The sequence below is a fragment of the Lithobates pipiens genome, unplaced genomic scaffold (assembly GCF_037356315.1).
Source record: "Lithobates pipiens isolate NorthernLeopardFrog02 unplaced genomic scaffold, aLitPip1_a1.2 Scaffold_28, whole genome shotgun sequence".
Taxonomy (NCBI): domain Eukaryota; kingdom Metazoa; phylum Chordata; class Amphibia; order Anura; family Ranidae; genus Lithobates; species Lithobates pipiens.
In genome coordinates this window covers 212,038,953-212,066,367 of record NW_027507789.1, presented here as the reverse complement: position 1 = coordinate 212,066,367, position 27,415 = coordinate 212,038,953, and the positions used below count along the sequence as shown (strand labels likewise).

Sequence of the window (27,415 nt, the reverse complement as noted above, 5' to 3'; positions counted from 1 at the left end):
TAAAGCCCTCAGCACTCCCCAACCTCCCACGGTGCCCCAAAAACCCTCAGCACCCCCCAACCACACAGTGTAAACTTTGAGATATTTTATTATACAAATCGATACAAAATAACTGGTATAAAATCTTCATGGTAAACATTAGGATTGGTTATGTGCCTTAGACTGAAGGAAGTGTAATTCCACCTGACAAATGTGTCATCCTGGCGCCAACATGGCGGCACATGTGGCAGTACAATGCCACGGATCGGTGCCAGGAAAGGAAAAGAACAGTAATTACTGGATACAATTTTCCGATATCCTATGGCTGAGAACTCAGTAGATGTGTTATCTATAATGTTCCGTATTCTTGTACAGACTCTTGGAGTATCCCCGGTTCCAGAGGGAGAGGAGTGACTAGCATTCAGTGCTGGGAGTGAGCTGTAGACACCGAATCCCATGCAGACGGCTTCCCTGGTAGGACGATAGATACAAAACAAAACACATACTTCTGTGTATGGGGGAACATGTGACCTTATCCTCCTATTCCAGACTCAGGCCCTGCTGGCCAATAGCTAGGCCTAAACACTGTCACACTGGGGAGGAAACTTTTTCTCCATATAAAAGGTATTCCTAAAATGTTAGCCACATATGCAAATCCATGGACACTGCAATCAACACAGATGTGTCCAACCAATGGGACATTGCTTCCCGCCAATGGGAGGATGCGTCCAGCCAATCAACCGGAGGATGCGTCCAGCCAATCAACCGGAGGATGCGTCCAGCCAATGGGAGGTTGCGTCCAGCCAATGGGAGGCTCCTTCCAGCCAATGGGAGGCTCCGTCCAGCCAATCAATGGGAGGTTGCATCCAGCCAATGGGAGGATACGTCCAGCCAATCAATGGGAGGATACTTCCAGCCAATGGGAGGATGCGTCCAGCCAATCAATGGGAGGATGCGTCCAGCCAATCAATGGGAGGATGCATCCAGCCAATCAATGGGAGGATGCATCCAGCCAATCAATGGGAGGATGCGTCTAGCCAATGGGAGGATGCTTCCATCCAGTGGGAGGCTCCGTCCAGCCAATCAATGGGAGGTTGCGTCCAGCCAATCAATGGGAGGTTGCGTCCAGCCAATCAATGGGAGGTTGCGTCCAGCCAATCAATGGGAGGTTGCGTCCAGCCAATCAATGGGAGGTTGCGTCCAGCCAATCAATGGAAGGATGCGTCCAGCCAATCAATGGAAGGATGCGTCCAGCCAATGGAAGGATGCGTCCAGCCAATGGGAGAATGCGTCCAGCCAATGGGAGGATGCGTCCAGCCAATGGGAGGATGCGTCCAGCCAATGGGAGGATGTGTCCAGCCAATGGGAGGATGCTTCCATCCAGTGGGAGGTTGCGTCCAGCCAATCAATCGGAGGTTGCGTCCAGCCAATCAATCGGAGGTTGCGTCCAGCCAATCAATCGGAGGTTGCGTCCAGCCAATCAATCGGAGGTTGCGTCCAGCCAATCAATCGGAGGTTGCGTCCAGCCAATCAATCGGAGGTTGCGTCCAGCCAATCAATCGGAGGATGCGTCCAGCCAATCAATCGGAGGATGCGTCCAGCCAATGGGAGGATGCGTCCAGCCAATGGGAGGATGCGTCCAGCCAATGGGAGGATGCGTCCAGCCAATCAATGGGAGGATGCGTGCAGCCAATGGGAGGTTGAGTCCAGCTAATGGGAGGTTGCGGCTGCAGAGAGGCACTCAGAGCCATGCGTATTGGGTGTACTTGTGGGGATGAGCGTGAGTATCTGAAGATCTGTGCAGCCATCAGCACACACATCACAATGACTTACAGGAGTGTGGGGGCTGCAAAGTGCTCATTTAAAGTGCTCCCTCATCAATATTCAAGCTAATAAAACCAAAATTAGAACCTGTGTTCATTACTTATTTTCAAGCCAGTGATGTCATCACTAGGTCTCTGTGCTTCTCTATACAATGCATGCAGACTAGGGCTGAGGGAAAGCTGTACAGTGCGCGACAAGGTCATTAAGTTACCAAACTGTGCCCCCCACCCCCCCTTCCCATTCATGATGTGCAAGGTAAGGGGGTGGCTCTCTCATCACTGCTCCCAGTGCTGGGCTTACAAGAGTAGTGAGTGGAGGAGCGGGCGTTCCTAGGCTGCCCTAGGGAACGCCCCCATGTGATGCTGATCCTCCAGGATTGAAATCTAAAAATCCAAGTAATGAAAGGGACAGGGCCAGGGGCAGTCAGGATGGGGAGAACAAATGACCACATAACACCGGATGTCCTCCAGCCAGGAAACCAGGCGAGCTCCGTCTGGCTTGCTGCAGCTTCTAATGCAGATTGTGAGAAGCTCACAGTGTTCAGTGAGATCAGAAGAAGCCGGTACAATTGTGCAAGACTGGAAGGGAAGGCCGGAGGTCAGATCTGCATTAGTGTTAGCCCCCCGATCGATTTTTATTGCCAGCTGGTCCCCCCCCCCATTAGGGAGATCAAGCCTCTCCGTTTGTCCTGGTGACTATTGGACCAGTGGTGAGCGCATAGGAGAATCAGTCAAACATTCCAAAAGGGAAAACCTGTCTAAGAGGGGATGTCCCTTCATTTTCCCGTCACTTCCTGTTGGGTCACCAGGACAGGAAGTGAGGGGAAATCTCCCCAAGGGGAACAACGTATGAGCTTTAACTCCGGGGGAAGAAGACACCAGATTCTGAGACAAGGACACTTGATTCGGTAGAAATGAGATGTTCAAAATGCAGTTTACATTTCACAAGCGGAGAGAGGGGGGGGGGGGGGGAATTTACAAAGATGGGCTACCGATCCGCAGAGGTGGGGGGTCATCCACCTTCTTTTAGTTTTGTGATTTGGCAACGATTCCACTTTAACTCTAAATAGCGCAGGCCTTAGTCCTGGGTACAGGGCTATTTATGACCACCGCGGGGTAACTCTGTCCTGTCTTTGTAAATCTACCCCCCCCAAGGTTTCTCCGTGGGTGAAAATCTCTTTAAAAAGTCATTTGTTAAGGAATATGTCACATCTCCCCGTCCGGTTCACAACTCATCCTGCCTCCGGACAGGCGAGTCCATTCCGAAGAAGGAGGACGGCTTCTCCTGTAGGTCCCGTTCCCGCTTCACAAAGGCGGTGAAGGACGAGACGCAGTTGCCGATGAAGTGGTCGCTCTGGCCCAGGATGTAGAGGTCGATCTGGGCTACTTCCGGCTGGAGGCTGACCACCTTCACCTGGATGGGAAACAAGGAAAAACGTCAGTATTTGGGGGTCATGGTTTGGGAAAGTCACGCGCACTCAGGAGCTGGAAGACAACATGTGATCAGCGTTGGACCTCAAGGGGCCCCATTGGCTCTCCGAAGGGGGATCTCATACCTCTTTCCCCAAGGCTCTCTGTAACTCGGCGGTGTGAGAGGAGGAGTCGGTGGCCACGTACACGGATCTGGATTTGGTCTTCTTCACCCAGAGGGTCACGGCACGTTTGATCTCCCTAAGGTCCGGGAGACACATCTTCATAGTGAGGGGCGTGGCCTTGTGGCGGTCGTAGCCGACGCACTGCGGAGAGGCCATGAAATGAGGGCCGGCTGTGCCGTCACTCACCATCTTACAAGCATTTACCTGCCGAGGAAACAAGAAATCTTTACTGACCGGCAAACTGGAATCGCTTTCCAAATATTCCGGGAAATCAGTTTTATTATAAATGAAGGAATAAGATTTACTGGGAGCTTCTCTGGATTCAGGAATAGGATTTACAACACATTTCAGTACAACAAAGCAAAGGAATGCCAAATAAACATGAGCTAATCAGAGTCCCCCCTTACATTGGGGTACCCATCAAGAGTCCCTATAAAAGTTTGCCTTTACATCAAAACCGCCTTACATGAGAGGCCCTCCTTAAATCAGAGCCCCCATCAAATTCTCCCTTTACATGAGAATCCCTATTAGAGTCCTCCCTTACATTGGTGCCCCCACCCGAGTCCCCATTTACATCAGGGTCTCCATAAGAGTCCCTATCAAAATTTGCCTTTACATCAAGGTCACCCCTTACGTCACGGTCCCCATGAAAGTCTGCCCATACATCAGAGCCCCCATCAGATTCCCCCTTTTCATGAGAATCCCTATTAGAGTTCTCCCATACATCAGGGTCTCCCCATACATCAAGGTACGCATCAGAGTCCCTATCAAAGTTTGCCTTTACATCAAAGGCCCACCTTCCATAAAGATTCCTATCAGAGTCACCCCTTACATCAGGGTCCCCATCAAAATCCCAATTAGAGTCCCCCCTTACATCAGGGTCCCCATCAAAGTACCTGTAAATGTTTTCCTTTACAACAGAGCCCCATTAAATGACAGTTCCAACCAGAGTTACTCCTTACATGAGAAACCACAGAGTCCCCCCCCCTTACATCAGGGCCCCCCATCAGAGTCCCTATCAAAATCCACCTTTTAATCAGAGCCCCCTTCAGATTCCCCTATATCATGAGAATCCCTATTAGAGTCCTCCCATACATCAGGGTCCCCACCCGAGTCCCCATTTACATCAGGTTCTCCATCAGAGTCCCTATCAAAATTTGCCTTTACATCAAGGTCACCCCTTACGTCAGGGTCCCCATGAAAGTCTGCCCATACATCAGAGCCCCCATCAGATTCCCCCTTTTCATGAGAATCCCTATTAGAGTTCTCCCATACATCAGGGTCTCCCCTTACATCAAGGTACGCATCAGAGTCCCTATCAAAGTTTGTCTTTACATCAAAGGCGCACCTTCCATAAGGATTCCTATCAGAGTCACCCCTTACATCAGGGTCCCCATCAAAATCCCCATTAGAGTCCCCCCTTACATCAGGGTCCCCATGAGAGTCTTCCTTTACATTGAGGTCCCCATCAGAGTCCTTATAAAAGTTTGCCTTTACATCAGAGTCCCCCTTCCATCAGGGTTCCCATGAAAGTTTTCCCTTACATCAGAACCCTCATCAGATTCCTCATTTTCATGAGAATCTCTATTAGAGTCCTCCCTTACATCAGGGTCCCCATCAGAAGTGCCATTCACATCAGGATCTCCCTCAGAGTCCCTAAATGGGTTTGCCTTTACATCAAAGCACCCCTTTACATCAAGTCCACAACAGAATCCCCATTAGAGTCCCCCCTTACATCGGAGTCCCTATAAAACTTTGCCTTTACATTAGAGCCCCCCTTACATGACAGTTCCCATCAGAATCTCCCCTTACATGAGAAATCCCATCAGAGTCCCCACCCTTACCTCCGGGTCCCCATCAGAGTCACTATTAAAATCCACCATTACATCAGAACCCCACTTACATCAGGTTCCCGATCAGAGTCTGAGTTTACATTAGAACCCCCCTTTACATGAGAGTCTCTATCAGAGTTCCCCCTTTACATCGCATCAGAGCCCCACCTTACATCACGGTCCACCTTTACCTAACACTTACAGTGTGACTGAGAGCCTGGAGTGCACAGGAGTGCCCAGGAGCGAGGCTGCAGCAGCAGCCAAAAATGAGTTAGGTCTGCACAGAGGAAGTGCTGTCCTCCTGTAAATTCTGGGGCAAGCACGTGACTGGATGTCAGCACACCAGGGGTTGCAGCAACCAACAATGGTACAACGACAGCGCAGTCAGGGGAAGCTGCACTGGAGACCAGAGGGGATTGTGGATGTTGGGGAGTAACAGAGACAGTATGCCGACCTAAAGATCTGTGTGAGAAGCCACTAACCCTAGAGCGGACTGGGTTGGATTTGGCCCACAGGCCATAGTTAAATACAAATGTTGTTCTTCCCTTACTCTCGGTCCCTGTGACAATGGTCTCCAATACAAAGTAGGGAGGGCGAGTTTCCCCCAGCGGGAACACAGAATGTGCAATCAGCTTTTGAAAAACAGGGTCCAGTGTGCTCCAGACTGTGTCCCCATTACACAACTTTACCTCTATAACTCTTCAGATGACACCCTAAAGTTATGCATTTTCCCTTGTTTTCATTCCCAGCGACCACCGTCCCCAGCACATAGAGTGGGGAAAATTATTATTTGATCCCCTGCAGATTCTATACGTTTTCCCACTTACAAAGAAATGAAGGGTCTATAATTGTTATCATAGGTGTATTTTAAATGATAGAGGCAGAACATCAACCAGAAAAAACGCATAAAACATATAAATGGAGTTGCAGTTCAGTGAGTAAAATAAGTATTTGATCCCCAAGCAAAACATGACTTAGTACTTGGTGAAGAAACCCTTGTTAGCAATCACAGAGGTCAGACATTTCATATAGTTGGTGACCAGGTCTGCACACATCTCAGGAGGGATATTGTTCCAGTCTTCTTTACTGATCTTCTCTAAATCCTTAAGGTTTCTTGGCTGTCGCTTGGCAACTCGAAGTTTCAGCTCCCTCCATACATTTTCTAAAGGATTAAGGTCTGGAGACTGGCTAGGACACTGCATGACCTTAATGTGCTTCTTCTTGAGCCACTCCTTTGTTGCCTTGGCGGTATGTTTTGGGTCATTGTCATGCTGGAAGACCCATCCACGACCCATCTTCAGGGAAGAAGATTCTCATCCAAGATTTTACATTACATGGCCCCCCCGTCCATTGGTCCCTCAATGTAGCAAAGTCAACCTGTACCTTTTGTAAAGAAAAAGCCCCAAAGCATCACGTTTCCACCTCTGTGCTTTATTATAGGGATGGTGTTCTTAGGGTCATAGTCAGCATTTCACAGCCGAGTCGAGTTAATGCCAAAGAGCTCATTTTTGGCCTTATCTGACCACAGCACTTTCTGCCAATCCTTCTCTGAATCATTTAGATGTTCATTGGCATGACTGTACATGTATTTGAAAAAAGAGAGTAACTGCACCGATTCAAACATTTACTGGTGTAATGTTACCATGTGCCACCACCACCACCACCACCTTCTAAAATGGGCATTCACCAGAGCCTAGAAAGAGTTTTGCCTTTGGTTCATCTGGGATAAGGATGAGCTCCAGGGTGTTCGCATACGCCACGTGAAGAGCCCGCCAGGAAGTTGGCGCAGCGCTGCGCTAATCACAGCACCCGATGTGCGGCTGCAGAGATCGGGAAATGTCTCACTGCTTGTGATTAGCGCCGTGCTGCGCCGACCTCCTGGCAGGCTCTGTACGTGGCGTATGTGAATACATCGGAGCTCATCCCTAATGTGGGATAACCACTCCACTGTCCCGGCTTTGCTCCAGCTAGTTTACCGCTAGATACTCCTTATTTCTCCAGATCAGTGATGGTATCCCATAAAAATGAAACATCCATCATTGCGCAACATGTATGCATAAAATATTTATCTTGACTAAAATGTAGGTATTCACAATATAGAAAATGCAAACTCACACTTCGTAGTGCCTAAAGTCCAGCACTGAAGTCCGTCCAGCTATTTGTTTTAGGAATCTGTCACGCCGCTCTGTTCCTCTAACCTGGCGTGCGTTCCAAGCCTCGATCTGGTACAGGTCCGTGAACAGGAAGTGACGTCCGTAATTAACCAGAAGCCTCTACGCGTTTCGCATACACACGCGTCATCATTTTAGAAGGTGGTGGTGGCACATAAATTGGTGAAAAGATCCAGCATGTAGAACGCATGGAAATTTGAGAATATATATATATGATAAATGGAAATGGACTCTGGAAATATTATATACTTATGCATTTTTGATATTTGGCACCTTATTTGTCACGTTGCACTTTATAGAGGTCTTTGGGAATATTATTGATGCCCTAAGGAGTGATAGTTTGCACAATTTTTCAATACTCAGCACTTTATTGTCACGTTGCACATTACAGTAAGGCTGGTTTACAGGGCACATACACCGTGAGGTTGATGTATAGGGTTTACACACCGTATTAGTGGGTAACATTACACCAGTAAAATGTTTGAATCAGTGCAGTTACTCTCTTGTTTCAAATACAACTTTTCCTAAGCCTATGGTATAGGACAATTTAACTGCAGCAGAACACACATACATATATACACACACACATATACATATATATTTTTTTGTTTTTTGTGCCGGTGACACAAAAACTTTCACAAGACTGTACATGTGCCTTCTTGAAGAGGGGGACTTACTGTGTTTGGAAGAAGAAAAATGCTGACTGTGACCCTAACAATGCAATCCCTACAGGCAAGGAGGGAGGTGATAACATTATGCTTTGGGGCTGTTCCTCTGCTAAAGGTACACGCTGACTTTGCCACATTAAGGAACCAATGGACGGGGCCATGTATTGTAAGATCCTGGATGAGAACCTTCTTCCCTCAGCCAGAACACTGAAGATGGGACGTGGATGGGTCTTCCAGAATGACAATGACCCAAAACATACCAAAGGCAACAAAGGAGTGTCTCAAGAAGAAGCACATTAAAAGGTCATGCAGTGGCTTAGCCAGTCTCCAGACCTTAGTCCTATAGAAAATGTATGGAGGGAGCTGAAACTTCAAGTTGCCAAGGGACAGCCAAGAAACCTTAAGGCATGGATGCTCAACCTGTGGCCCTCCAGCTGTTGCCAAACTACAAGTCCCTAGAGGGATTGCAAGCCGCTGACAGTTACAAGCATGACTCTCAAAGGCAGAGGCATGATGGGAGTTGTAGTTCCGCAACAGCTGGAGGGCCACAGGTTGAGCACCCCTGCATTACGGATTTAGAGAAGATCTGTAAAGAAGAGTGGACCAAAATCCCTCCTGAGATGTGAGCAGACCTGATCACCAACTACAAGAAACATCTGACCTCTGTGATTGCCAACAAATGTTTCTCCACCAAGTACTAAGTCATGTTTTGCTTGGGGATCAAATACTTATTTTACTCGCTGAACTGCAACTTGATTTATAACATTTGTATAGTGTTTTTTTGGATTTTAGGTTGATAGTCTGTCTCTCAGAAAAAAAAATGGAATTATATTCAGCGCTGACACACAAGGACAAAAATAAAAGTGAACTGCTAGCTGGTACTCAAGGTTAACTCAAAAAATACCTCAAATAGAAATTAAAATAAAAAACAGTGCTGCGCAATTCATAAATGTCCATACTAAATTTCAAAATACATATATGTATCAGAAAGTGCCAACAAGTGCATGTGGAGACGGCATAAATCACTGATTGGTGCGGTGAAACACACTTTAGCATGTTTACTTTAGCATCTCCCCCCGTGAGATGATTGCGGGTATCCCCGCGGCGATCAAGGCCGCTGGACCCGCAATCGGACTCACGGAGGTCCCGACCGGCGCTCTTACGTGATGGCATGACGGCACATATAAAAGGAACGTACCTGTCCGTGCCATTCTGCCGACGTACATCGTCGTGCGCCGGTTGGGAAGCGGTTAATAAACAATACAAATGGAGAGCATTAGATCGCTTTCTTCTGTTTTATTCATACGATTGAATATCATATTGAGTGTGGATTTGAGGACGGCATCCACAGTGGGGATTTGTCTGCCTGGTGATCTGCTCACTGCTCTATGACCTGTTTCAGGTCGAACCTTTGAGGTGAGAGGCCATCTTTGCCGGTGGTGGAGGGATCACAGTCTCCGGATCTATCATTTTTTGTGTTTCACCGCACCAATCAGTGATTTATGCTGTCTCCACATGCACTTGTTGGAACTTTCTGACACATATATGTATTTTGAAATTTAGTATGGACATTTATGAATTGCGCAGCACTGTTTTATTTTAATGATATTCTGTCTCTATCATATAAATTAAACCTATGATAAAAATGATAGCCCCTTCATTTCTTTGTTTGTGGGCAAAGTTACAAAATCTACAAGGGATCAAATCCTTATTTTCCTCACTGTATATAGCGGTGAATCTCCCCAGCAGGGAACAGCAGGAGACAGCAATAGAAACCGGACAGGGGCTTTCAATATACTTTCAGCATTTTGCATTTCACAATGCAGTGTTAGCCCCTTAGAACTGGTCATTGCATTGTTTAAAATTGCCATAGGCTCTGTAATTCCGTTCGGCTGGTTTTGTGATCCAGACGCACAACCCAGTCTGTGTACACACGATCGGAGATTCCGACGGAATGTGTCCGATCGGAGCGTTTTGTCGGATATTCTGACTGTGTGTGGTCTGCATCGGACTGTTTCCGTCGGACCAAATTTTCCAACTTGCTGGAAATATTTTCAGACAAACTGCTCCGATCGGACATACTCCGATCATGTGTAGAGAATTCCGATCGGACAAAGTGCCACGCATGCTCAGATCAAATTCCTACATCAAAGCTATTGGCTACCAGCCTGAACGTAGTCCCATCGTAATGAAATTACGTCATCACGTTCTGAACGATCGGATTTTCCGACAACTTCGTCCGACCGCGTGTATACAAGTTTCGGACAAAATCCGTCGGAACAAACTCCAACGGATTTGGTTGTCAGAATGTCCGACCGTGTGTACAAGGGCTAAGGGATAACAGGAAGATAATACAAAGACTGCTTCTGCTACTTATACTAACCAGAAATGAAAAAGAAACAACAATATTACTTTTAAAGAAACTTTAAAAGAGCACCCAGCCCTTCCACATCTAATAATATTCTGCAATGGAGGAAGCTGGAGTAGAGCTTACTGTACATGGCTCAAAGCTTATAAAACCTGAATACTAGGGAGGTCGTTACTTACCCAGTCCGATCCAATCCTCAGATGAACCCCCACAAAGGGTCTAATGAGCAAGTTCTGGATGTGCTTGTCCCCCTCTTCAACAATCTTTTTGGACCATACCATGTATTTCTGCAACCCTCGGTGCTCTTCCAGGACAGGAAACTGGGCAGGGGCTCCGGGGAGAGCCAGAACCGGGTGCGTAGAAGGAGGAAACCTGATAAAAACAGCAGAAAGAGCGCCATCTGTCGATCATTCTATCAAAATACATAAACAGCAAACAAAGTGTTACTAAATCCAGGACCCTGCATTCACTATATCTGGTCTCCCACAGAACATGGAAATGCAATCATTTTAGAAAATATAAACTGCTAAATGCCTTTTCTCATCAGCAGTATATAGCAGTCCTGTGACTTATCAGTGTCTGGTTAAAGCTTGTATGAGGAGTTTTTATTCTGCTCTCACTGTCCTATAAGGCTGCAAGACCCTTGGACCTTTGTCTGGACAGTGCTGATTGGCCCTGTGCTGATCATATGCACTCTCTCAAGAAAAAAAAAACTCTCTTGCAATACACACCAATCTGAGCATGTGCAGCTTGCCCCCAAGGTCCTTAGGTTCCACAGTGAGTATAATAAGCATGCTTTACTGCATATACAGACTGATTTTACTGTTGTGGGTTTAGTAACACTGTAATAAAAATGTAATTGCAATGCCCCCTGCATTTGTTTAAAACAGGGATCTCCAAACTACAGCCGGTGGGCCACATCTGGCCTGCTACAAGATTTTATCCGGATCCCAGCTAGGGTCAGTGGCGCATCCCCAATATGCACTGATTGACAATTAAGGTTAGCAGAGGCTGTCTGTGGTCTCCATTTCTAATGTAAGGGGGGGACTCTGAGGGGGTCCCCGATGTAAGGGGGGACTCTGAGGGGGTCCCCGATGTAAGGGTGGACTATGAGGGGTCCCCCAATGCAAGGGGGGACTATGAGGGGTCCCCCAATGTAAGGAGGGACTATGAGGGGTCCCCCAATGTAAGGAGGGACTATGAGGGGTCCCTGATGTAAGGGGGTCCCCGATGTAAGGGGGGACTATGAGGGGGTCCTTGACGTAAGGGGGGACTCTATGAGGGTCCGGTCCCTGATGTTAGGAGGGGGGCCTTTGAGGGATTCCCCGATTTAAGGGGGGGACTCTGAGGGGGTCCTGATGTAAGGTGGGGGGACTATGAGGGGGTCCCCCAATGTAAGGGGGGACTATGAGGGGGTCCCCCCGATGTAAGGAGGGGGGGCTCTAAGGGGGTCCCTGATTTAAGGAGGGGGGGCTCTAAGGGGTCCCTGATTTAAGGAGGGGGGGCTCTAAGGGGGTCCCTGATTTAAGGAGGGGGGGCTTTAAGGGGGTCCCTGATTTAAGGAGGGGGGGCTCTAAGGGGGTCCCTGATGACTCTGATGAGGAACCTGATGTAAAGGTGAATCTAATGTTGGAGGGGAATGACTAATGGGAAATGTGATGTATGGGGGGGACTCTGATGGGTATTTTTTTTGGCCTTCGAGCTGAAAAGTTTGTCTGGACTTAGATAAGATTGTGCATATTCATCAATGGCACCCAGCTGCTCGAGTATGTGTTCCTGTCATTGGGTCAGCCCTCACAAAATGTGTTCATTTATTATTGAGCTGACAATTTACACGGCGCTTTACATACAGTATATTCCCATCACTCCCTACCCGCTAGGACCTTACAATCTAAGGTCCTCATCTCACTCAGATATTAGAGCTAACTATCCTACCAGCATGCCTTTGGGGGCTGAGGGAAACCTGGAGAACCCAGAACACACACACCAGCACTGGGAGAACATACAAACTCCATGCAGATAGTGTTCTTCCTGGGATTCGGACCGGGGACCTCAGAGCTGCTATAAAGAGGAGCTCCATCCTCCCAATGGAAATATCATTCTTGCTCCCACTTACCTTTAATGTTCTTTTTTTCTGCTAAAAAAACATACTTACATGCCCCAGCAGAGCCGTCGTCCTCTTTTCTTGCCCCTCCGCCCTGCTACAGGTCCTGTCCTTCACCTCCATCTTCCCTGCTTTACCTAAATGGAAGTTGCGTGTCTCTACTGGATCCTGGCAGCCAGCCCTACCAACATCAGGTCCCACACATGTGTATTCAGGTATCATTCTATGAATGGGGGACAGTAGGACAGTAATGGCTCCTGGAATATCAAAATCACTTATGCCAGAAAGCATTGCTATCCTCCTTTCATAGAGTAAGTAAAAGCACACAACAGCAGATCTTTGTCCGGTCCTCCTCCAGACCCTGCACTTTTTGCCTCCTAGCACCGCCCCCAGCTACTTCTTGACAGCAGCACAAGGTAAGGGCATGCTCTGCGATGTAAGTGAGGGTGGGGGGCTCTTGACTTTTGATGGTGGGGGGGGGGGGGGGGGGGGAGGGCTATAGATAGAATCGGCCCTTTTGAAGGTGACCATAATGCTGATGCGGCCTGAGATGAAAATTGGACACCCCCGTCATAGACAAAGCATTCAGCTTACCTGCTCATCCAAGTGTCTTTGTAATAAGCGCTGAAGGTAATCCCATCAAATAGCTCAGAGCGGATGAAATCAATGTGAAAGTGATCCCAAAATGGACCAAATGGGTTGCCGTCCTTAAAAAAAAAAAAGAAAAAAATAAGGAAAAAATGAAATAGTCGTGAAAACCTCGGCACAGCCTGTGAGGAGCTGCCTGTGTCCTCACTCAGGGGAGTCACCCGCTTCATGTCATAGAGACAGGATATGATGCGAAACCCATATGTTTCCAGGTGTCCCCAGAACAGATGAGTGGGAAAGTTTCAATGGGGACACCTGCTGTACCAATGACACTAAGGGGATTTTAGTTTGGGGAGATTTCCTCACTTCCTGTTCTGTCTATTGGGCAGGAAGTTAAGGGAAATCTCTCCTACAGGACATGCACAGCACTGTAAACCTGATAAAGGTTTAATTATTCCACACTCCATCCAAAACTGAGCTGGCTAGAGATCGTAGTCATGTAAAGCGGAGCTCTCATCCAATGAGGGGAGGATTTACTAAAACATTAGCGTGCAAAATCTGGTGCAGCTATGAACAGAAACCAATCAGCTTCCAGGTTTTATTGTCAAAGCTTAATTAAACAAGCTGAAGTTAGAAGCTGATTGGTTACTATTAAGGATGAGCTCTGTCGTGTGTTCGCATGCTCCATGTGCAGAGCCCGCCAGGAAGTCGGCACAGCGATGCGCTAATCACAGGCAGTGAGACATTGTCCCTATGTGCGGCCGCATAGATTGGGGCAATGTCTCACTGCCTGTGATTAGCGCAGTGCTGCGCCGAATTCCTGGCGGGCTCTGCACGTGGCGTATGCGAACATGCTGGCGCTCATCCTTAGTTACTATGCGCAGCGGCACCAGATTCTGTGTGCTCACAATTTTAGTAAATCTCCCCCATATTGTCAAGATAGACAAGTCATGTGCGTTCTTCCTTAAATCTCAGTGATCTTTGTGTATTTCTTCCAGATCTGTGCAGTAATCCAGCGTGAGACTTCCTGCAATAAAGACCGCTCACTGAATCTCTTTATACTCGTGCAGGGTGACTGGTCTTGTCTCCACCCCCCCTGCTGTAGTTGACTGGTGGGTGGAGCCTTCTGGACCCCTCCCACACCTCTGCTCAGGTTATCTAAAGCATAGTGATAATGTCTCTGCTACTTTTATATGGTAACATCTGGGTTTGTATAGGCATTTATAGCCTTTGTGGCTATAGAGGACTACATTTAAGTGAAAGTTTCCATTCCCGGAGTTCAGCTTTAAATACATCCCATAAATATTTAGACTTTCTGGATAACATTGGGTTACTGACATTACTGTCTACCTGACAGGTACTCTTTATTCACCTTCATTGGACAGGACTGTTTGTCGGAGCTCCTCTGGGCAGTCGCTTTGAAGCAATAGGCCACGCGCTGGTCCGCCGGCCAAAGTCTGGGGGCCACCTTCTCCATGAACTCCTCCATGCTGACCACTCGGTGATACTTCCGCAGGGGAGCCAACTGGAAGAACTCCTCATAGGGAACGTGAATCTGGAAAACAGGAAGATTATTAGCCAATGGGGAAGCGCTGTGGTCAAATCCATATGTACAGTGGGGACAAAATATTTATTTGATCCCCTGCAGATTTTGGAAGTTTGCCCACTTACAAAGAAATTAAGGGTCTATCATTTTTTTTTTTTTTTTTTTTTTATATCATAGGTGTATTTTAAATGATAGAGACAGAATATCAACCAAAAATCCAGAAGAAACACATGATACAAATGTTATGAGTGAGTAAAATAAGTATTTGATCCCCGACCAACCAACAATAATTCTGTCTCCCACAGACTGGTTACAGTATGTGGTCATGTGGTACACAGATTAGTGCCATCACTGTAAAAAAGGTGCAATGGGGGGGCATGGCTTGGTCATGGCGGAGTGAAGACGCTCACTGCTAGAGCTCACAACTTCCGACCTGCCAAAAACGGCTGAAATGCCCACCTAACACTTTATTTTGACTTTGCCATGACATACCGCCAAAGCAGGAGAACTAGGGGAACATCGAAAGCGGTCTCGGCGGCCCCCGTGAGTTGGTTCTTCCAGGATAGAGCCCGTTCTACGGCCTCCCCGGAGGGGACACGTGGCGGAAGGGAGCCCGCGGACTTACCTTCCCCATCCACGGCTGCCCCACAGCACCCTGTGCCTAGTTCTCTAGAGGGGCTGCCATCGCTCCTGAACCCATCGCCCAGCACTCCAAGCACCTCGGGTACACCCACACAGTCGCCCCAGCTCGATGCCGACATCAAGGCCCTGCAATGTGCACTCCCCACAAAAGCAGACATGGAGGCGCTGGTCATGAGGGTGGAGGAACAGCATCTTTACCTGACTGTCCGCAGGGATAGTTCTTCCTTCCTCCTGCGACGCCACTCCAATCTCCCGGACCTGTTCGCCTTCCTGGACATGGAGCCAATACCCCTTCCAGACTGGCTGAACCCGCTGCCTACCAGGGACTCCCGCTCTGCACCTCAAGCCCTCAGACCGGGCCTACCTCGCTGCTCCACCAGACGTAGGAGAGGACAGCAGACGCCAGCATGGGTACACGAACCCGAAATATGAGCCCTGGGAATGGCAAACGTAAGTGGCGTCTGTCTTGGGCTGGACAAGGCCGGTCCTGCGGCCCTAAATCCAGTGATCACTCCCACCCTCCCTCCCTGGATTTCATGGCACACCCTCCCCCTCCCGGTTCCCTGGAGAGACTCCAAGGTCCTTTTGTCACAGTGCAGAACTAGAAACAGTGCCTTGAACTATCCGCAAGCCTCTCCAGTACGGGCCATCTCTCATTCCAGGTGTGGGGTGTATACAGAGTTCTGGCTGGAATATCCTGCTCATGGCGGGGTAGATAGGTGCTACTCCTTACAGATAGAAGACCTTCATTTTAATACTGCGATGTCTGCATCATTGGTTATGTTTTGAGGGAGCTCATTGATACTTTTAGGGCTGCAACTAACGATTATTTTCATAACCGATTAGTTGGCCGATTAATCGGTTAATAACCTTAAAAAAAAAAAAAAGTGGGTCAAATTGACGTACATGTTCAACCACAGTGACGGGAAAATTTAGAAATAATAGAAAACTTCTTAGTCAAAGGACTTTTCAGACGGTGTATGTGGTTTTCGTTCAGATATTACATTCATTTTAAAAACCAAGTGAAAATTTCAAACAAAATTCTTTCATTCAGCAAATGTACAAAGATTTTTTTGTCTGAATATTCTCATCAGAAAATTGATCGGTGTGGCCAGCATTAGGCTCGGTACACACCTATGCAGTTTGCTTTTGATCTGTTTCTGTAGTGCCTTTTGCTGTGCGTTATGATTTCTGTGCATTTCCGTGATTTTACTGCAATTTGCATTTTTGCTTTTTTTTTTTTTTTTTTTTTGGGCAGATTAAAAAACACAAATTGCTGCAAAAACGCATTGCATGCTTTTCTGCAGCTTCTCCATTGAAGTATATTGAACCAATAAAAAAACATTTTGCGTTAAAGTCCCCGACCCTTTCAGATAGGAACGTGTCCCATAGGAAACCATGTAAATGAACTGTAGTGCATTTCTGCAAAAAGCACCAAAAAACATATAGATGTGAACCAGGTCTAAGACGTTTAGTAACATAATGGGGGTTAAAAAAACTAAAATTAGCCCTTAATAGTAGAAAAAAGCAGATAATCACTACTATAAGGGGTTCATTTTTTTTACTGTAGAACAGTGAAAGTAATATTTATAGGAGCGATTATTTGCTCTTTTTGTACTATAAAGGGCTCATATTTTTTTAACCCATTATGTTACTGGCCGATTAATCGATTATGAAAATAGTAATCGATTAATTTCATAATCGATTAGTTGTCGATTAATCGATTCGTTGTTTCAACCCTAGATACTTTTATGCATACCATTGGGGGTTGTCTCTGTATTTCTGCATGTTCGTCCTTCTTAAAGCGGGATTCCACCCTAAAGTGGAACCTCCGCTGATCGGATCCCTCCCCCCCTCCGGTGTCACAATTGACACCTTTCAGGGGGGAGGGGGGTGGAGATACCTGTCAAAGACAGGTATTTTCACCCACTTCCGGGCATAGACTCCCGTGGGAGTCTACGCCATTTCCTGCCCCGCCGCGCTGTCTGCTGGGACACACACTTGTCCCAGTGACAGCGCGGAGATTTCCTATTGCGCGGCGCGGCTCGCGCATGCGCAGTAGGGAACCGGGAAGTGAAGCCGATTCACTTCACTTCCTGATTCCCTCACCTAGAATGGTGACTGCAGCAGCCGAGGGCCGAGCGATCGATCGGCCTCGGCTGCCGGCATCGCTGGAACCCGGGACAGGTGAGTGTCCATTTATTAAAAGTCAGCAGCTGTAGTATTTATAGCTGCTGGCTTTTAATATTTTTTTTTTGGGTGGAATCCCTCTTTAAATAAAGAATTTAAAAAAATGTAAGAAGGTGCTCCTAACGACAACTCGTTAGGTTCTGTGGACAGGTGTCTTTTATACACATTTCTTCCAATCAAACCTCACCATCATGGGCAAGACCAAAGAGCTGTCAAAGGATGTCAGGGACAAGATTGTAGACACGGCTGGAATGGGCTACAAGACCATCAGCAAGAAGCTTGGTGAGGAGACAACTGTTGGAGCGATTATTCGCAAATGGAAGAAATACAAAATAACCATCAAATCTCCCTCGGTCTGGAGCTCCATGCAAGATTTCTCCTCATGGGGTGAGGAGGATCATGAGGAAATTGAGGGATCAGCCCAGAACTACACAGGAGGATCTTGTGAATGATCTCAAGGCAGTTGGGACCACAGTCACCAAACAAACCATTGGTAACACAATACACCACCATGGATTGAAATCCTGCAGCACCCACAAGATCCCCCTTCTCAAGAAGGCACATGTACAGGTCTGTGTGAAGTCTGCCAATGAACATCAAAATGATTCAGCGAAGGATGGGAAAGTACTGTGGTGAGATGAGACCAAAATGAAGCTCTTTCCATTAATTTGATTCGTCCTGTTTGGAGGGGAAAAAATGCTGACTATGACCCTACGAACACCATCCCTACAGTAAAGCAAGGAGGTGGAAACATTATGCTTTGGGTCTGTTTCTCTGCTAAAGGTACAGGCCGACTTTGCCGCATTGAGGAGCCAATGGGCGGGGCCATGTATTGTAAGATCTTGGATGAGAACCTTCTTCCCTCTGCCAGAACACTGAAGATGGGTCTTCAAGCATGACAATGACCCAAAACATACCCCCAAGGCAACAGGAGTGGCTCAAGAAGAAGCACATTAAGGTCATGGAGTGGCCTACTCAGTCTCCAGACCTTACTCCTATAGAAAAATATATGGAGGGAGCTGAAACTTCGAGTTATCAAGTGACAGACAAGAAACCTTAAAGTGGAAGTAAACCCATCGATTTAAACAGTTTCAAAAAAACGGCATGCCGGGAATGCTAACTGCACATTGGCTGTGCTCTCAACCAAACTGTCAAACCACCCAATGGCTGGTGTCATAACGGATCACATGTGCAGCACCGTGGCAGCTGAAGATTAAACAGGATCAAAGATGGCAGCTTCCGTGGATGAAAACGATAGGGGAGTTTACTTCCACTTTAAGGATTTAGAGAAGATCTGTAAAGAAGAGTGGACCAATATCCCTCCTGAGATGTGTGCAGACCTGATCACCAACTACAAGAAAAGTCTGACCTCTGTGCTTGTCTACAAGGGTTTCTCCACCAAGTACTAAGTCATGTTTTACTTGGGGATCAAATACTTATTTTACTGGCTGAACTGCAACTCAATTTATAACATTTATTTTGTGTGTTTTTTCTGGCTTTTTGGTTGATATTCTGTCTCTATCACCTATGTGCTGCCCCAACGGGGCATAGAATTGATAGAGATTGTTTTCCTAACCATTTTCTATGGCCGTTTATATTTAGTTCACATGCTGCCATCTAGTGACGTTTTGTGGTAATACACTTGTTTCTTATGTTCTTTTTCCCTTATGTTATGACACACTTCCTTTGTATGTAATGCTCCACCCTTCTTCCTGTTATTGTACTTCCTGTGTCACAGATGCAGCTACAAGCCACATGTAGCAGGGCACATGTATTCTGCATTGTAAGCTACAGATAATATCATCTTTTGACCACATAAATACTACAACCGATTCATCTGTTTGTATCCAGTCATCCGCTGTAACCTGATGTTCAGAATAAAAGCATCTTGTGGATGGAATTGGTATTTGGTGAGTTCAAGCTATCTGATGAGGATTGTCCTCAGCGATTATATCTTATACAGGCCAGGCATAGAGGTCTCACAAGGGATAAATCGCTTCCCAACAATCGGAGTCAGAATAACCTAGGATAAAAATTCTAGACCTTTCATTTCATTGTAAGTGGGCAAATATACAAAATCTGCATGGGACCAATAAGCATTTTCCCTCTGTATAGTGGTGTGATCGGATACTAGCGGTAAGTATTCTGAAGTAAACATCAGCACATTGATGTTTCTAGCAGACGTTTGCCATGATAGATCGATTAAAGGAGGGCTCGACAAACCCCGGGCGCCAGGTCGCATTTGCGACTAGAATTAGTGACCTAGCGCCTGGGGCAGCCCAGCTGGGGGTATCCTGCCTCCGTGCACCCCCCCCCCCCGGCCTGATCGCATCGGGCCGTGCCGCTGCCGGCCGGTAATTGAAGCCGCGGCTTTGAGGCCTTCTGCGGTCCTATGTTTCCTGCTGGAATCTGGCGCCCTCTAGTGGCGGCTGTTGATATGACAGCCAGCAATGCTAATGGAGCTTTCACTGCCCACCCATATCCTCCCCTTTTTACTTAGGACCCCTAAACCATGGGTCTTCAAACTATGGCCCTCCAGTTGTTCAGGAACTACAATTCCCATCATGCCTAGTCATGTCTGTGAATGTCAGAGTTTTACAATGCCTCATGGGATGTGTAGTTTCGCAACAGCTGGAGGGCCGTAGTTTGAGGATCCCTGCCCTAAACATTATATATATTTTTTATTCTAACAACCTAGAGAATAAAATGGCGGTCGTTGCAATACTGTCTGTCACACCGTATTTGTGCAGCGGACTTACAAGCGCACTTTTTTGGGGAAAAATTATTTAATTAAAAAAATAAGACAACAGTAAAGTTAGCCAATTATTTTTTATATTGTGAAAAATAATGTTACACCGAGTAAATTGATACCCAACACGTCACGCTTCAAAATTGCATCTGCTCATGGAATGGCGACAAACTTTTACCCTTTAAAATCTCCATAGGCGACGTTTACAAAAATTCTACAGGTTACACGTTTTGAGTTACAAAGGAGGTCTAGGGCTAGAATTATTGCTCTCGCTCTACCGATCGCGGCGATACCTCACATGTGTGGTTTGAACATCGCTTTCCTATGCGGGCGCTACTCACGTATGCGTTCGCTTCTGCATGCAAGCTTGGCGGGACAGGGCGCATTTAAAAAAAAAAAATCTTATTAAAAAAAAAATTGACACTTTTCTTCCTATTACAAGGAATGTAAAAATCCCTTGTAATAGAAAAAAGCATGACAGGTCCCTCTTATATATGAGATCTGGGGTCAGAGAGACCTCACATCTCATATTTACACTAAAATGCAAATAAAAAAAAATAAAAAATAATAAAATGTCCCTCTAAGAGCGATGGGCAATAACTTGGTGACAGGTGGGGGGCTGGGGGCTATCTTCCCCTCACTCGTCTCCATGTCAGGCCAGGGACAGGTCCGGATTGCCGTCACGGACCCGGCTCCTAACTTTTTTAGCTGGCTCCTAGAGTCCAAGCAAATTTGTCAAGTCCTGGATTAAAGTCACTTCCTAGGTTGTAGTCCATCAGTAAAATGTCATCAATGTTTCTTTATTCTAATCATTCTGACATTACAATAGTCTTTGCGGTACTCACATTGCTGAAGGGAGGGCGATGATGATTGTACACAACCCAAGGAGGGACCACCAGAGTCCGGTTCACCATCTTTGCAAACGCCAAAGCACCAAGGAAATGATCTGCCTGATTGCCAAAACGTCCTGCGCAAAAAGCACAAAATATCGGATGCTAGAAGATTGTTTACAAGGCAACCTACCTGCACCCGACTAAGAGGACACTCATCGTACTATTCTATGAATGCCTCCTACAGACTCTCCTCTCCTGAAATACTCTGCACTGCTGGAGGGCTCTGCTCCTTCCTCTATAACCCTCCTCTCCTGAAATACTATGCACTGCTGGGAGACTCTACTCCTTCCTCTAACTCTCCTCTTCTGAAATAGTCTGCACTGATGGAGGACTCCGCTCCTTCCTCTATAACCCTCCTCTCCTGAAATACCCTGTACTGCTGGAGGACTCTGCTCCTTCCTCTATAACTCTCCTGAAATACCCTGCACTGCTGGAGAACTCTGCTCCTTCCTCTATAACTCTCCTCTCCTGAAATACTCTGCACTGCTCGAGGACTCTGCTCCTTCATATACAACTCTCCTCTCCTGAAATACTCTGCACTGCTGGAGGACTCTGCTCCTTCCTCTATAACTCTCCTCTCCTGAAATACTCTGCACTGCTCGAGGACTCTGCTCCTTCATATATAACTCTCCTCTCCTGAAATACTCTGCACTGCTGGAGGACTCTGCTCCTTCCTCTAATGCCGTGTACAAGCGGCCGAACTTTTTGACAGCAAAGGTCAGACGGAATGAATCCGATTGTGTGTGGGCTTCATCGGACCTTTGCTGTCAACAAATCAGACCGACTTTTAGATTTAGAACATGTTTCACATCTTTCCGACAGACTCGAGTCCGGTCCAAAAATCAGTTCATGTGTATGCTAGTCTGACAGACAAAAACCGACGTGAGGGCAGCTATTGGCTACTGGCTATGAACTTCCTTATTCTAGTCCGGTCGTACGTCATCACGGTCGAATATGTCGGACTTTGGTGTGATTGTGTGTGGCCAAATCCGTTCATTCGGAAAGTCCGCCGGGAAGACCGTCCGACCTAGTCTGTCGGAAAGTCCGGTCCTGTGTACGTGACATAACTCTCCTCTCCTAAAATACTCTGCACTGCTGGAGGACTCTGCTCCTTCCTCTATAACTCTCCTCTCCTAAAATACTCTGCACTGCTGGAGGACTCTGCTCCTTCCTCTATAACTCTCCTCTCCTAAAATACTCTGCACTGCTGGAGGACTCTGCTCCGTCCTCTATCCAACTCTCCTCTCCTGAAATACTCTGCACTGCTGGAGGACTCTGCTCCGTCCTCTATCCAACTCTCCTCTCCTGAAATACTCTGCACTGTTGGAGGACTCTGCTCCTTCCTATATAACTCTCCTCTCCTAAAATACTCTGCACTGCTGGAGGACTCTGCTCCTTCCTATATAACTCTCCTCTCCTGAAATACTCTGCACTGCTGGAGGACTCTGCTCCTTCCTATATAACTCTCCTCTCCTGAAATACTCTGCACTGCTGGAGGACTCTGCTCCGTCCTCTATAACTCTCCTCTCCTGAAATACTCTGCACTGCTGGAGGACTCTGCTCCGTCCTCTATCCAACTCTCCTCTCCTGAAATACTCTGCGCTGTTGGAGGACTCTGCTCCGTCCTCTATAACTCTCCTCTCCTGAAATACTCTGCACTGCTGGAGGACTCTGCTCCGTCCTCTATCCAACTCTCCTCTCCTGAAATACTCTGCACTGTTGGAGGACTCTGCTCCTTCCTCTAACATCCATTTTTTCAGATGTCCCCAATGAAAAGAGATCGCTTTATTCCTGTTTCAGTGATTTCCCATCACTTTCTGCATTGTTTCTTTTCCTTAGTAATATGGGGAGTGAAGATTGGTTCTGGAAGGAGAAAATCTCTAGAGGGGAGAGGAGGGTGGAGGACACAATGGTGCTGGGAGTACAGGGACCTCTCCGCCCGTCCCGGATTAGGCTGAGCAGGGTGTGCCGATCCTCCTCTGTACACTTGGCCTCAGGAAATCCATTTTTTTTAAAATACTGAGAATGATGAATATGAGAAAAAAAAGGAGTACGGAGAACAGGCAAGGAGCAGCGGAAGACTGAATGGCCCCCTAGCACACTAAAATCACCAAAAAATGGTGAATGTACATTGCAGGGAAACCAACAATGAGGTTCCCATCCCTGTGTACAGATCTGAGGATTGAATATTATGATGTACTATGAACACTATGATATGGTCAGTGCAAAGAACCTCCGTTGTCTGTAGGGTCAGGGGTCAGCGTCCCCCTCTCTCTCTATAGGGTCAGGTCAGTGCCCTCTCTCTCTATGGGGTCAGAAGTCAGTGTCCCCCTCTCTCTATAGGGTCAGGGGTCATTGTACTCCTCTCTATGGGGTCAGAGGTCAGCATCCCCCCTCTCTCTCTATAGGATCAGAGGTCAGCGTCCCCCTTCTCTCTCTATAGGGTCAGAGGTCATTGTACCCCTCTCTATAGGGTCAGCGTCCCTCTCTCTCTAGGGTCAGAGGTCAGTGTCCCCCTCTCTCTCTAGGGTCAGAGGTCAGTGTCCCCCTCTCTCTAGGGTCAGAGGTCAGTGTCCCCCTCTCTCTAGGGTCAGAGGTCAGTGTCCCCCTCTCTCTAGGGTCAGAGGTCAGCACCCCCCCTCTCTCTATAGGACCAGAGGTCAGCGTGCCCCCTCTCTCTGTAGGGTCAGAGGCAAGCGTCCCCCTCTCTCTATAGGGTCAGAGGCCAGCGTCACCCTCTCTATATAGGGTCAGAGGCCAGCGTCACCCTCTCTATATAGGGTCAGAGGCCAGCGCCCCCTCTCTCTATAGGGTCAGAGGCCAGCATCCCCCTCTCTATAGGGTCAGAGGTCAGCACCCCCCTCTCTCTGTAGGGCCAGAGATCAAAGTACCTCTCTCTCTATAGGGTCAGAGGTCAGCGTCCCCCTCTCTCTTTATAAGGTCAGGAGGTCAGTGTCCCCCCTCCCTCTATAGGGTCAGAGGCCAGCATCCCCCTCTCTATAGGGTCAGAGGTCAGCACCCCCTCTCTCTGTAGGGCCAGAGATCAAAGTACCTCTCTCTCTATAGGGTCAGAGGTCAGCGTCCCCCTCTCTCTCTATAAGGTCAGTGTCCCCCCTCTCTCTATAGGGTCAGAGACCAGCGTCCCCCTCTCTCTCTATAAGGTCAGGAGGTCAGTGTCCCCCCTCTCTCTATAGGGTCAGAGGTCAGTGTCCCTCTCTCTCTCGAGGGTCAGAGGTCAACGTCTCTCTCTCTCTCTATAGGGCCAGAGGTCAGCATTCCCTCTCTATAGGGCCAGAGGTCAGCGTCCCCCCTCTCCCTCTTTATTGGGTCAGAGGTCAGCGTCCCTCTCTCTATAGGGTCAGAGGTCAGCGTCCCCCTCTCTCTCTATAGGGTCAGAGGTCAGCATCCCTCTCTCTCTATAGAGTCAGAGGTCAGCGTCCCCCCTCTCTATAGGGTCAGAGGTCAGCATCCCCCCACTCTCTATAGGGTCAGCATCCCTCTCTCTCTCTCTCTATAGGGTCATAGGTCAGGGCCCCCCTCTGTATAGGGTCAGAGGTCAGCACCTCCTCTCTATAGGGTCAGAGGTCAGCATCCCCCTCTCTATAGGGTCAGAGGTCAGTGCCCCCTCTCTCTATAGGGTCAGAGGTCAGTGTCCCCCCTCTCTATAGGGTCAGAGGTCAGCACCCCCTCTCTCTATAGGGTCAGTGTCCCCCTCTATATAGGGTCAGATGTCAGTGTCCCCTCTCTCTCTATAGGGTCAGAGGTCAGTGCCCCCCTCTCTATAGGGTCAGTGCCCCCTCTCTATAGGGTCAGAGTCCCCCTCTCTATGGGGTCAGAGGTCAGCGCCCCTCTCTCTATAGGGTCAGTGTCCCCCTCTCTATAGGGTCAGATGTCAGTGTCCCCTCTCTCTCTATAGGGTCAGAGGTCAGTGTCCCCTCTCTCTCTATAGGGTCAGAGGTCAGTGCCCCCTTCTCTCTCTAGGGTCAGAGGTCAGCGTCCCCCTCTCTCTAGGGTCAGAGGTCAGCGTCCCCCTCTCTCTAGGGTCAGAGGTCAGCGCCCCCCTCTCTCTATAGGACCAGAGGTCAGCGTGCCCCCTCTCTCTGTAGGGTCAGAGGCAAGCGTCCCCCTCTCTCTATAGGGTCAGAGGCCAGCGTCACCCTCTCTCTATAGGGTCAGAGGCCAGCGCCCCCTCTCTCTATAGGGTCAGAGGCCAGCATCCCCCTCTCTATAGGGTCAGAGGTCAGCACCCCCCTCTCTCTGTAGGGCCAGAGATCAAAGTACCTCTCTCTGTATAGGGTCAGAGGTCAGCGTCCCCCTCTCTCTCTATAAGGTCAGGAGGTCAGTGTCCCCCCTCCCTCTATAGGGTCAGAGGCCAGCATCCCCCTCTCTATAGGGTCAGAGGTCAGCACCCCCCTCTCTCTGTAGGGCCAGAGATCAAAGTACCTCTCTCTCTATAGGGTCAGAGGTCAGCGTCCCCCCCTCTCTCTATAGGGTCAGAGGTCAGCGTCTCTCTCTCTCTCTCTCTATATAGGGCCAGAGGTCAGCATTCCCTCTCTATAGGGCCAGAGGTCAGCGTCCCCCCTCTCCCTCTTTATTGGGTCAGAGGTCAGCGTCCCTCTCTCTATAGGGTCAGAGGTCAGCGTCCCCCCTCTCTCTCTCTCTCTATAGGGTCAGAGGTCAGCATCCCTCTCTCTCTATAGAGTCAGAGGTCAGCGTCCCCCCTCTCTATAGGGTCAGAGGTCAGCATCCCCCACTCTCTATAGGGTCATCATCCCTCTCTCTCTCTCTATAGGGTCAGAGGTCAGGGCCCCCCTCTGTATAGGGTCAGAAGTCAGCACCTCCTCTCTATAGGGTCAGAGGTCAGCACCCCCCTCTCTATAGGGTCAGAGGTCAGTGCCCCCTCTCTCTATAGGGTCAGAGGTTAGTGTCCCCCCTCTCTATAGGGTCAGAGGTCAGCACCCCCCTCTCTATAGGGTCAGAGGTCAGTGCCCCCTCTCTCTATAGGGTCAGATGTCAGTGTCCCCTCTCTCTCTATAGGGTCAGAGATCAGTGCCCCCTCTCTATAGGGTCAGTGCCCCCTCTCTATAGGGTCAGAGTCCCCCTCTCTATAGGGTCAGAGGTCAGCGCCCCTCTCTCTATAGGGTCAGTGTCCCCCTCTCTATAGGGTCAGATGTCAGTGTCCCCTCTCTCTCTATAGGGTCAGAGGTCAGTGTCCCCTCTCTCTCTATAGGGTCAGAGGTCAGTGCCCCCTTCTCTCTATAGGGTCAGAGGTCAGTGTCCCCCCTCTCTATAGGGACAGAGCCCCCTCTCTCTCTATAGGGTCAGTGTCCCCCTCTCTATAGGGTCAGTGTCCCCTCTCTCTATATAGGGTCAGAGGTCAGTGTCCCCTCTCTCTATAGGGTCAGTGTCCCCCTCTCTATAGGGTCAGAGGTCAGTGTCCCCCCTCTCTGGTCAGAGCCCCCTCTCTCTCTCTATAGGGTCAGTGTCCCCCCCTCTCTCTCTCTCTATAGGGTCAGAGCCAGTGTCCCTTCTCTCTCTATAGGGTCAGTGCCCCCCTCTCTCTTTAGGGTCAGATGTCAGTGTCCCCCCTCTCTCTCTATAGGGTCAGTGTCCCCCTCTCTCTCTATAGGGTGAGGTCAGTGCCCAACTCTCTATAGGGCCAGCGCCCCCTCTCTCTCTATATAGGGTCAGTGTCCCCCTCTCTATAGGGTCAGAGGTCAGTGTCCCCTCTCTCTCTATAGGGTCAGTGCCCCCCTCTCTATAGGGTCAGTGTCCCCTCTCTCTCTCTATAGGGTCAGAGGTCTGTGTCCCCTCTCTCTCTCTATAGGGTCAGTGTCCCCCTCTCTATAGGGTCAGAGGTCAGTGTCCCCTATCTCTCTATAGGGTCAGGTCAGTGTCCCCCCTCTCTCTCTATAGGGTCAGTGTCCCCCCTCTCTATAGGGTCAGTGTCCCCCTCTCTATAGGGTCAGAGGTCAATGTCCACCCCCCTTCTATTTCTATAGGGTCAGAATCTCCCTTCCCCTCCTCTCACCCATACACGGACAGTATAGAAGGTATCCGGACGGTTCCCCGGCTCCCCCCTCCACATTCAGCCCCATGAGGAGCAGTACGAGGATCCCGGGGCCCGCCGATCTCCCCATCCCGGCCGGAAATCCTCCACCGGGCGCCGCCATGTTAGTTGTGGCAGAGGGGAGGAGGCCGCCATATTGGAGGGGGCAGAGAGGGGGGAGGCCAGTGACAGAACGAGGCCCCCGGGCCGGGAATTGG

At 48.5% G+C, this 27,415-nt stretch overlaps 1 protein-coding gene across 1 annotated transcript; it reads right to left on the bottom strand.

Annotated features, from left to right (window-relative positions):
* Nucleotides 1–70: 70 nt before the first annotated feature.
* POFUT1 (protein O-fucosyltransferase 1) lies at nt 71–27,359 on the bottom strand. The gene is made up of 7 exons (XM_077460499.1): nt 27,180–27,359; nt 21,101–21,222; nt 14,501–14,683; nt 13,135–13,247; nt 10,616–10,808; nt 3,359–3,601; nt 71–3,216 (listed from the first exon to the last, which is right to left on the bottom strand). Exons 1-7 carry the CDS (start codon nt 27,319–27,321, stop codon nt 3,028–3,030), a joined length of 1,185 nt encoding a protein of 394 aa, XP_077316625.1. The 5' UTR covers nt 27,322–27,359; the 3' UTR covers nt 71–3,027.
* Between the last annotated feature and the right edge of the window lie 56 nt (nt 27,360–27,415).

Excerpts from the sequence above, each read along its gene's own strand:
- POFUT1 (XM_077460499.1), bottom strand. The coding sequence starts at position 27,321 with ATGGCGGCGCCCGGTGGAGGATTTCCGGCCGGGATGGGGAGATCGGCG. Across the intron at positions 21,223-27,179 it reads TCTATACTGTCCGTGTATGG|GACGTTTTGGCAATCAGGCA; the intron begins GTGAGAGGAGGG and ends CTTTTTGCGCAG. Across the intron at positions 13,248-14,500 it reads AACAGTCCTGTCCAATGAAG|GACGGCAACCCATTTGGTCC; the intron begins GTGAATAAAGAG and ends TTTTTTTTTAAG.